Source organism: Triturus cristatus, chromosome 9 (assembly GCF_964204655.1).
Source record: "Triturus cristatus chromosome 9, aTriCri1.1, whole genome shotgun sequence".
NCBI lineage: Eukaryota > Metazoa > Chordata > Amphibia > Caudata > Salamandridae > Triturus > Triturus cristatus.
The window spans coordinates 86,656,615-86,668,748 of NC_140592.1; the positions used below are offsets into that span (position 1 = coordinate 86,656,615).

At 47.1% G+C, this 12,134-nt stretch overlaps 1 protein-coding gene across 1 annotated transcript in view; it reads left to right on the top strand.

Moving 5' to 3' along the window:
- The first annotated feature begins 284 nt into the window (after positions 1-284).
- Positions 285-12,134, top strand: part of SRGAP3 (SLIT-ROBO Rho GTPase activating protein 3) — a 444,353-nt gene continuing 432,503 nt past the window's right edge. The window contains exon 1 of the mRNA XM_085624484.1: positions 285-1,429. Coding sequence (XP_085480610.1) covers positions 1,372-1,429 — 58 coding nt within the window. The 5' untranslated portion in view covers positions 285-1,371. The remainder of the gene's footprint in view (positions 1,430-12,134) is intronic.

Below are 12,134 nucleotides of genomic sequence, written 5' to 3' on the forward strand. Positions count from 1 at the left end.
CACTTTTGTCACTGCATGTCTGTGGTGTTTTCTGTATGTACTTGTGGTTGGCGTGGGTGTGCACGTGAACCCATGCCGTCGGTGTGTGTGTGCAAGTGTGTGTGCGTGCTAAATGCATGGCATCTGTAAATGTGTGTGTGCGTGCGTATCTGATTGTTGTGTGTGGTACCATATTTCCACCTCCCTCACAGGGAGTTCTTACTGTTCCTGCGGGCAACAATGTGTCAGTTGTTACACAATCCGGGGGGAGGAGCCTAGACGTGCTGTGAGCTCCCTCGATTCCACCCTGCAGCAAAGGGAGAAGGAGGGAAGGGCAGAGAACGGGGAGGAAAAGCAGAGAGCGGAAGGAGAGAGAAAACGGAAAGAGAGAATAAACCAAACACCACCGCCTCCTGGCCGGCAGCAGGCTGTGAGTGAAGGCAGACCTGCACACACGCATCCGAGCCAGGAAACTCGCGCCTGCCATCCCTCAGCCCGGCCAGAGGCAGGCAGGAGCGGTGCAGGAGGCGCAGAGCATGTGCAGCGAGCCCCCTGCAACCTGATCTGCCGCTGGAGAGCAGCCAGGCCAGCAGGCAGGAGCGTCCTCGCCCTCCCGGGGGTCTGGGTCCAGAGGGGGGGCTAAGCTGCTCCTCTCGGCCGGCGTCTTGCTGCTTCTTCTTGGAGACTGCTGGTTGCAGTTCAGCCGCCTCGCGGAGGATCTGTTGACCTGCAGGTGGCTTCTTGCTTTTGCCTGACAAGGGGGGGGCAGGGACTCCTGGATTCTGCTGCTGGTCTGTGGTTTCCCCCCTTCCCCCTGTTTTGCAAATGAAGGGGGCTCTCCCCGGATCAGGAGCAGAGGGGCAGGGGCTGGGTAATCTCCGCAGTGGAGCGAAAGAGACGAGCTGGGAAGGGGCAGTGCCGGAGTGAGCACTCTCCAGTCAGCAGGGCAGTTAAACAGGGCAGGGCAAGGGGAGGCCCTGGACCTGCTCTCTCCAGTGCCTGCCCTTCACTGGAGCCTCTGCCCCAAGGAGCTGCCCTACCCTAACCCACCGTAGAGCTGCCCATCTGTGGGACCAACCACTCCTAGAGATACCCTCCACCCCCGAAGCTATCCTTCCTGGACCTCCACATCGTTGGAGATTTCCTTCTCTGGAGCTTTCCACCCTTTGGAGATACCCACTGACCCCTGGAAATACCCCACTTGGATTGTGCCACCCTTGGAGTTACCTACCCCTGGAGCTTATCACCCCTGGAGCCACCCATCCCTGCACTGGAACACGAAACGGGCCCCCTGGAGCTACAGGAACAGTGGTACTCCCTGGAGCCACCCACCTCTGCGCAGGAACAGGGGGCACCCCTGGGATCTGAGGGCTGACAGACCCCGGCCAGAAGATGTCCCGGTTCAAGAAGGACAAAGAGATCATCGCAGACTATGAAGCCCAAATCAAAGGTCAGTGCGTCCTGCTAACCCCCTCAAGCCCCTCCCGTGCGCCCTGGTTTCGCCCTCTCCCCCTCCCTCCATCGGATGAGGGGCGGCAGGGTAGGCTGCTGCCTGCTGGACCCCAGCATCGGTGCAGTGCCAGGGGCCGGTAAGGTATGGAGCTCACTCTATGGGCAGTAAAAACTGCATTGCAGCTGTGTGAGTGCAATTACGTTGGCTCGGAATTCCTAAAATGTGCGCTGCCGCTGACAGGGGCCTGTCACCCCGAGACACGCATGATGAATGAGGCTTTCTCCCGGTAAAATCAGATGCAATTCCCTAGGCTGCCGGGGTGGAAGCATATGTTGGTCCGAGTGGGCACCCTCCCAGCACAGCAGTGACAATGCATGTAATAGTGTTCCGCCCACTGACGCATACACTGAGTGCACACGTCCATATTATGGCTGATGTGTAAATGCGTGTTTTATTACAGTTATTTTACCCAGTTTTCGCTTCCCTTCGCAGCGGTGATGACGTATATTGTATTAAACCCATCACTTTTGCACATTTTTCCGTGCACTTTTTTTCTGCAATCGCCACCTCGCCTAGGTTAAAGAATAAGTGTATACGTAATTATTTCACGATATAATTAATGAGGTACACGTGTGACATTCGCATGGGCTCATAGATTATGGGCACTGTTTATCCACACGCAGTTAGCACAGGCTGCTTTATTGCCCCTCTGTGCGCATGCGCAGTGCGCGCCTCAGCGGACAGGAGGGTGGGGGACGCGCGTGCAGCTGCGCTAGGTGTTTCCTCTCGCGCCCGGCGCGCGAGGCTGCAGCACCTCTGGGGTTCTGTCCATGAAGGATTCCTCTTCTCTGCAGGCGCAGGTGGAAAGAAACCGCAGCGAGGTTTAACCTTTCTAAGATTAGGAACATTCTCCTAGATTCGTGCACGATCAATAGAAGAAACTTGATTGCGAGTGAAGGATTTATAATTTGGCTTTATAAATTAAAAATATGTATTGAGATGAACTGTGCTGAAACATAACACAAACAACGACAGAAACTTTTCTGAAGTCGATGACGCACTTACACTTTTACCCAGTGCATACATTTTAATATAGAGTAGAGGTGGGCGAGCCAAGAAGTTAACGGGAGAGCCGATCGAAGGGTCTGGCTTGGCTTCTGCACGAGGCTTGGCCTGAAAATACTTGCTATGTGAATCATACCACAAGCATCAGGCAGAATATGATACAGTCTCTTTCAAATAAAAAAAAGGTGTATTTCTTCAGCATGTGGAAACTTTGACATTAACAGGTCACATCCTGAACAAACATATTTGGAAGCCCTTTCATACACTAATATGAAGAAAAAGGAGTTTTGGTGAAATAAAATATTTGCCGAAGATCATTTATTTTAAGCAAGGAAGCTGCAACTTATCTAGGTTCTCTAGTTTCACTTTGTACACATCAGCCATTACATTTGTCTCTCTTTTTAGGTCTTGCCTTGCGAAAGCAGCGCATGCGCTGCTCTCGCTATTGCGAGTACCTTTTGGAATCGATTCTGCGGAGGGCTTGCATGCATGCGTCTGCAAGGACAAATATGGCTGCTCCTGCCATTTGTCCATAGCAAACAGCATGCGCGTGTCCGTAGGGACTGTGGACAGCTCGACACCATTTAGCATTTTGGTGTCCTAGCAACGGAAGCGTGGAAGGTGTCCTATCAACGAAAATGCTGTTTCCTGTTGAACTTGGTGCGTGCCGCTTTCATTACGCAGCTTGATGTTATTATTTATTCTTACGGTTACCTGTTGTTATTTAAAAATGCCGCTTTCAGTATGCAACTTGCCGTTTCTTAAAAATGCCGCTTTCAGTAGGCAGCTTGCCGTTATTATTTATTAATGGGAAGCTCTTTCGGGTGGGTGTTGCAAGCATGATAAAGCCAAGTCCAGCGTGCCTTACACCCCAGCGCTTCCTTGAGGGTGGCTTAAATATGCCGAGCCCGGGCTATGCCCAGGGCGCTGACACACTGGGGGCGCGTGGAGCTGTCTGCATGCAGGGGTTACACCAGACACCCGCCTACCTGGCTCCAGAGAAACGTGCGCGTAAACGCGGTAGACACCTGCACCTGTCCGTCCCGCCGCTCAGCCCTAAAGACTCAGGGAGTAAGGAAGCTGTCGGACCGTCTCACCCTCGAAACAAGCAGAGGGCGAGAGAAATATGTTTTAGTGAAAGGTGGGTGAGGTAGTGGAGGGGGTTAGAGTTTCACCCGGAACGCCAGGAGAGCAAAGGCCAGCCCTGGGTGCCTTGATGAGGAAGTGAAAGGGTATCGGGAAACAGGCATTTTTCAGTATTGTGAATCTCTCTGTTCTGACTTAGGGTTGAGATATGCTTTTGTTTTCAATACTAGTTCTTTGTATGGAGGGACTGGAGGTCTACAATCATCCCGTCAGGGGCAGCACAGGCCTGCAGCCGGGTACAAAGACCACATTGTGTTGCACCGGGCCGCCATAGTGGAGTGGTAGCAGATTTTTGTCCCTGTTGAAACCAAAGAAAAAAAACGGACGACTTAGATAAATAAGCTTTCTGGAAAAAATGCTTTAGATCTTATTGTTTCACGCAGCGGGGTACAAAGACCACATTGTGTTGCACCGGGCCGCCATTGTGGAGTGGAGTGGTAGCAGAGTTTTGTCCCTGTTGAAACCAAAGAAAACAAGCATTGGCATAGCCAATAGGTCTCGCCTTTGGGACCTTATAAGTGTTTAGCCATGCAACAGTTGATGTTGTTGCACCAAGGATATTGTGCTGAATAACTAAACACTTATAAGGTCCCAAAGGCGAGACCTATTGGCTATGCCAATGCTTGTTTATGTGAAGCCTTTGCTTTTAGGTCTTGTCTAGGCAGGGCTTGCGCTGTCTCTTTGAGATATGCTGCGTTCAGGATTTGGGCTTTAAGCTCCGCCCATTAACCCCCCATGTATTTTATTGGCTCCTTTGACGGTCTTTTGGAAATGGTTTCTTTTCATTTGTTAATTTGTTTAGTAGTCTCTCCTTGGTACTTCCCTTTCTCCTGTTGTAACCTCCCATAAGGACTGCCCTGTTTCTCAGTATGTTTTATTTACTGTTTGTGAGCACAATGTTTTTTAATGACTTTCTCCTAGATGCTGTTGCAGGCACGACAGGCTCTCCCGCTTCCCAACCCGCCCTGTTTTCCTGACTCAGCGCGGCAACTGATCATGGACACCGCGCTTTATCTTTTAAAAATGCTCCCTCCCCGCTTCACATCCGGCTGCTGCGCTTTATGCTTGGTAGGACTTTAAAATTAGTTGGTTTCTCTTTAAGCGACCAAACTCCTTTCTTTAGTTTTGCGCAGCGCTGCACTCCTGCACACGCTATGCTGCTTCACGGCCGGCCTCCGTGCTTCATACTTGCTAACACTTTTAAATTAGTTGCTTTAAGCGACCGCGCGCCTTAGTTTTGCACTGCACGGCACTCCTGCACGCGATATGCTCTGGTGAGCAAAGCATGTTGTGCTTTATCAACAAAACATGGCGACCGCATGGTTTTCTTTTATTTTATTTGCAGCCACTACAAGTTATCCCGCTTACCAACCAACCCTCCCTATTTTCCAGACTCAAGCGTGGCGATCAATAATAGACGCTGCACTTTCTCTTTTAAAGACACTCCCTCCCTGCTTTATGACCGGCCGACGCGCTTCCTGCTTGGTAAAAGTTTGTATTTAGTTGCTTTATCTTTAAGCAACCACAGCCCTTAACTTTTAATTGCCAGCACAGTCTAAGTGCGACCCGCCATGCTTTCTTTTTTAAAAACACATTCTCTCCGCTTTACGGCCGGCCGCCGCATACTTGCTTGGTGAGTGATTAAAGTGATGTGCATGGCACTGATCGGTATTAACTGCAGATTCAGCAAATACATGTGGAACTATTTGCTGTAGAAACGCTTTCACACACTGTCCTACATTTAACGCGCTGGTGCGTGCCTTTGTTTTGCATGGCGCGGCACTCCTGCATGCTCTCTAGGGTACGGACCTTACTCCAGTCCCGCTCAGTCACCCCTTGTAGTCTTGCAACTGCAACAACTCCAAAATGCGAGATCAGTGCTCACACAGCCACACACATACGCTCTATGCACCAAGGTCTTCTTGTCACCTCCTTGTCCGTCTGTGGGTTAATATATATATAAATCACTGCTGCAGTTTCAGGAAGGTGCATATCTCCCTCGTGCTTCTTAAGTTAAAAACATTTACATTGCAGCGGCAATAGCTCTAACTCTAAAAAAGGCGAGACCTATTGCATTACAAATGCTTGTTACATTTTTTGCACTTTTTTCTGCAGTTTTTATACAGTGCAATCTTGACCCGTAGATAATATCATAAAAGATCACATTCATTGTTTAGGCATGGGGAGATTAAATGATTACCCCAGAATACCAGGTTGTGGAACCTAAGCCAAAACTCGAACCTGGTTCTCCAGTTCCATAATTGGCAGCTCTAGCTGTAATGTCTTATCCTGGGTATAGCAAGAGTAGCAGGCAGAAGCCATGTGAAGGCTCGGCTTGTTGTGGGCTCGGGGCTCCAACAGGACCTAGAGCTGAGCCAGAGCCCGGCCTCAGGCCCTAGCTCTTCAGTGGCTCACCTACCTCTAATATACAAACTTTTGGTACCTGCATACTTGCTGGGTTTTCCTTTTCCAATCGTTGCCTAAGATAACAACAACTCCCAGAATGTTTAACTGTGCTCTTTGAAGGGCAAGCACTGGACACTTGCTTTGATGTGGTTGCTTAGACTGAATGTGTGCCTATAACTCCCAGAATTAATTAATTAATTAATTTAAGTAAGTGCAATGGTTTGTTGAATAAATTCCAGGGTCTTGAAAAAACGAGTGCCTCAAGACTACAATTCAGAGAATGAATTAATTTATTATTAGTGTCATTCAGTTGACATAAACTGAAACTACATCTCCCAACATGCATCTGTTTTCTAAACGATGTCCCAGGATGGCAAACATGACGTCGTATCTATTCAGCAAACGACTGCACTGGACTAGTAATATTGTCATCCAATTGGTCCGGTGGAATAACTCCAATAGTGAGCATGTATCTTGTTGAAATGGAGCCATCTGGCTCTATCTACAGGCTTCAGTTTGTGAAGTTGTGCATCACAAGTCTGTTCATTCCTTCATTCATTCTGGACTGCTGCAGTTAGTTATTTTCTCACTTTCTTAAGTCTTTATCAAAAAACAGGTGCCTTGTGATTTCAGGGTCCCAAAATGTACTTCTGCTTTTTTCTTGAAGATAGTACACATGCCCTTCAACTAGGGTCAAGAACTTACACATACTGATGTACATTGATTTCCGAGGAATACATAGAGAGCTCTCATCTTTACTAGGGCTCTGTCTGAGTGATTTATCCATTCCAGGTACTTCCTTTTCAGGCCTCATTTTATAATTGGATCAAACAGGACTACAAGTACCAGAATTCAAAGAGAAAAAAAATAATGAGAGCCTGAATGACGCACGCGTTGAACTGGGAAACTGGAGAGCTGTGTACATGCATTGTTGCTAAGTGGACTAGTGTTGTGTTGCAAAATCAACCAGAACATGGCACCTGGTATGGCTTTTACTGTGTATAAAAAACTTTAATATCTAAATATGTAACATAGGGTTACTATTTCATGCCTGCACTTTGGCTCAAATTGTATGCTTTTATTTTCCCGCTCTGGGAATTCTGAAACTTGTAGTCTTGGTTTAGGTTACTTAAACACTTTGGGTCATCACATCTGAAAAAGATTTGTAAAAGAACAGTCCAGGTGACATATTATAAAAACTTTGCAGTGGTGCAAAAATTGAGTGAAACAACTTCAGAGTAGTTTACTGCTTATGCTATATAATACACACATTGAAATCCAGTCCATATTACAGGAATATTTTTGTACCTCTGCAAAAATAGTGAAAATAGATTGCACCACAATTGCTAAGCATATAATCGCTTTTCTACATTTCCTATTATGCAAACACAAAACACATGAAATCAGTTTGCCTCATGTTTTTCCATGGTGCAACATTTGTGTTTAAAGCTTCGCTACTCAAGCAGCAAAAGTGGTGCAAATGCATTTGCATTTTTGCAGCAGTGTAAGGTTTCTGTATTGTAGCTCTAGAAATGGAAAATTGTGTCCTCATGGCATGAGATCATATAATGACCGTAGTCAAACTTGACAAGGATCTTCTTTCATGGATGAAGGGTTACCAGAGTACTCCAACTCAGTCACCAGTGCTTGTTGTTTCCAGTCGTGTGCTTTCAAACAAATCAATGCATTCTGGGAAGCTGTACTCTTGGCTCAGTTCAACAGGCCTAACACTCAGAAAGCAATGCTTTGAGAAATGAATGCGTAAGACTGGAAAATGTGTGTGCTGGTGACATGGAATCATCTGGTAACTCTAGGTTGGCACCAACACGCGAATGGCTTGTCTAAGAATGCAGAGCTCATATGTTCCCCCTTCAAGAGCACTCATCTAGTCCACGCCTTTCCATTCTGATACCTGTAGCCCTACATTTTCAGTAGGGTTAGAAGGACCTGTGCTTAGAGCTCTCAAGTTTCCAAGTTCCATGCATGAGTAATCACCCAGTCCAGTTTTTTAGGTCTCGCCTGACCCGGGGCATGCGCTGGTCTGGCGAAACTTATTGAGAGGGCTCCAAAAAGTGCTACCAGGCCAGCCTAGAGCTACAGTGCATGTGCGCGTTTTACCGCGATTACTTTCACTTTCGGCCGCACGGCCGCTTCGATGTTTGATCGCGATCGCGATCACTTTCGCGGCCGCACGGCTGCTTGGCATAGCCAATAGGTCTCGCTTTTGGGCCCTTATAAGTATTTAGTTATGCAACTGTTGCATGGCTAAACACTTATATGGTCCCAAAGGCGAGACCTATTGGCTATGCCAATGCTTGTTTTCTTTGCACCCTGGGATGTGTAGTTATGACTTTTTTAAAAGAATATACCTGACAATAAATTTCAGAATCCAAATTAAAACATGGATTGGGGAAGCCTCTCACACTTGGATCTGGTAAACCTGAGCGCTTTATACACAGGGAAAACATTCAGGCCTGAATGAACTGCTCCTAAGTAGAACCAGGAACCCTGAGAGCTCAGAGCACAGGGGCGAGGACAGACCTCCTATGAGGAGCTGGAAAGGAAGGTTTTTAGCTCTGTTGTGAACGAGATTGGAGTAGGATCGAAAAGCAAGAGACTGGAACTAATATAACTCCTGAAGTAGCATATTATAAGGGTTCAGTGGCCCCTCAGGACTCTTGTGCGAGTGATGTCACCACCACGTGGCTTCATGTCACTGGGAAAATCACCATTCCATTCCTGGATTTTTATTTTATATATTATTGTTATCAGGGCTCGAGTCGGGGGTACACGGGTGGACGGCGTCCACCCACTGTTTTCACAGGGTGAACACCGTCCACCCTGCCAAGAAGTTGGGACCCACTTAATAATGTACTGAACTCGCCCCGGTGTAATTTCCAAACACCGGGACACTTTCAGCAGCGCCTGCACATTGTCTGCGTCCCATCTGCAACAAGCAACAACGTGCAGGGGGCGTTCTTATTTTAGACTCCTGCTGGGCCCATAACAAAGGCCGAATCTGCAGGGCCACCAGGCCTCCTTTTGTCCGAGTCTCCTGGCTGGAAGCAGTCAGGAGCCTCACACCTAGATGCAAATGCAGCAGAGGGGAAACAAAGGTTAGCACTTCACACATACTAAAGAGAGGCAGCTTTTCACTTTGTTCAGTCCCTGTTTAGGAGATATGCATACACTGTAAGAGTGTCAGATGTGTTGGTGTCTCTCAGTATTTACACAAAATAAATGTAATTTATATAGCGCTTACTACCCCTGAGGAGGTGTTGAAATAATTTAAGTACCACATTTTTTTCTTGTATAGCGCTACTCATCCCAAACCAGAGTGTCAGAGTGCTTTACATCACACGTACATATTAAAGTTGTGGCTTGTGATGCCCCTTCCTATCATGTCCATTCCTGTGATGCCACATGTAATGCCATGCGCTGTGATGTCATGTGCCGTGATGTCACTTGCATACTGCCTAACATGGTTAGTCCCCCCACTTCTTTTTTTTAGGGCTTGTGCCCTGATAGTGGTCCAATGGGCTCAGTTAATGTGAGTGATGAGTATAACTCCCAGATTTTAGTAAAAGTCCAGAAATGGAAAAGTGGTGTCCCGGTGACATGGAGCCATTTGGTCATCCCAGATGTGCTGCACCTGCTGCACCATTGATAGCTACGCCCCTGCAATATTTTTTCCGTCTTTATAATGCAGGCACACCCACATTCACAACTCAAAATGCTGCTTCAAGCATCCTTCTCAGCCCTCACCCAAGAGCACACAGGACCCCAGTCCTGCAATTGGCCCAGTTGCTACCTGTTACTAGCAGGGCAATGTTCAGGGCACTTTGCATACCTGTTACTAGCAGGGCACTGTTCAGGGCACTTTGCATACCTGTTATTAGCAGGGCAATGTTCAAGGCACTTTGCATACGTGTTACTAGCAGGGCAATGTTCAGGGCACTTTGCATACCTGTTACTAGCAGGGCAATGTTCAGGGCACTTTGCATACCTGTTACTAGCAGGGCACTGTTCAGGGCACTTTGCATACCTGTTATTAGCAGGGCAATGTTCAAGGCACTTTGCATACCTGTTACTAGCAGGGCAATGTTCAGGGCACTTTGCATACCTGTTACTAGCAGGGCAATGTTCAGGGCACTTTGCATACCTGTTATTAGCAGGGCAATGTTCAAGGCACTTTGCATACCTGTTACTAGCAGGGCAATGTTCAGGGCACTTTGCATACCTGTTACTAGCAGGGCAATGTTCAGGGCACTTTGCATACCTGTTACTAGCAGGGCAATGTTCAGGGCACTTTGCATACCTGTTACTAGCAGGGCAATGTTCAGGGCACTTTGCATACCTGTTACTAGCAGGGCAATGTTCAAGGCACTTTGCATACCTGTTACTAGCAGGGCAATGTTCAAGGCACTTTGCATTGTCCACAGAGTCTCTCGAGGAAAAAGAAAGCTATACCTACAAGTTAAATTCAAGTAATACAAACCAGAGAGGTTACTGCATTCTAGGCTTGTACCACTTATCATCATACAACCCTACCATAAGAAATCCGTAGGAGGCACTGCTTTCTCGGCACAAGCCGCCTAGCTCTGGAACTCACTATCAGCCAACAATAGAAGCACCCAGGAGCATACACACTTCCAAAGACATTTGAAAACAGGGCAATTTCTAGGTAACTGCACCACCCCAGACCTCACCACCAGAGGCCAGAAAACAGTTGCAACCTCCTACGTAATCCTCAGTTTAGAGCCCACGGATAGGAAACGACCCAACGAACAAACTGCTTTCATAATCTAAGAAAGGCAGGACTATGTTTCCCTGCGGCATTATATAGTTATGTACTTGCATATATAATAGTCATGGCCAGGGCCACTGGAATTATGTGGCAGGGGAGGACATATTTAAGCTTCAGAATTGAGTAGATTTTCCGGCAAGAAAAGGCGCATTATGAGATGTAATGTGGCACATTGTATGATAGTATCACTTCATTATTCTATCATTTTTACACTTGTTAACACTGTCTGGGCATTGGTTGCAGCCCGTTATTACGAGAATAACACCCAAATATAGCATTAAGCAACAGAAAAGTGACCAGTCAAGCTTTGCAAAGGGCCTTGCTTTTCGCAGCAACACGTGTCGCTGCATTTTTAGTAACTTTTGAACCATTTGAGCTAGAAATGTTTTTTTGTTAAACTCTGCAGATTATGCAGCAGATGGTGGAGTATGTGGCAAATGTCAGAAACCTATAATCATGCAAAAAAATGCAGTGCCCACACAAACGCATAATTACGGTGGGCCTGGTTATGGCCCAAACTAACTCTAAGTCCATAATACTTTGCGGTCAGCAACAAATTGTAACTTCTACCTCTTAGATTCACCCAAGACATATCTGCTATGAAGGTTGTTTATCACCGGCATAGCTCCGCCAAAAACACAGGTAGCACCAATGAGGAGGCACAGAAAAACTGAAGAGATCTGTCACACACTGCTGGATAAATCGAAAGGACTTTAATATAGTCCATCACTGCAGGGCCAAAATATCTCTCTGACCGCTTCTTGACATCTCACAAAGATGCTCCGATATGGGAGGGTTATAACAATGCCCATCCCAACAGACCCCTCCACTTCCCTCTCCCTCCAACCATGCCAGCTCAGGACCACAATTATGCATAAAATCTTAGATTATACAACCCCGTGCAGTAAAAAGCTATGCAGACTATATCATATCAAATACAAGGGACCTGCAGGGCTGTTGTTTAAAGCTAACCGCGTATTGAAACATGACGGCGTGTGTCGCTCACACTTCATCATCCACCTCACTGCTATGTGCTGCGTTCCCATAACACAATAACTGCACTTGAGTGGTTATCATGCACAACATGGAAACACTTCCCACATAGGATCAAAACAAAGACAACACCCTCCCAACCATACACCCTAGACTGTGTGGCGTGCTACCCATGTAGGCGAGCGCTTTAGCACCCAACATAGGGGTTGTAAGCGCTATAAAAATCAACTGCAATACAATATTATGCAAAAACAGTTAAACTACAAGTCCCGGAATGCAAGGCGC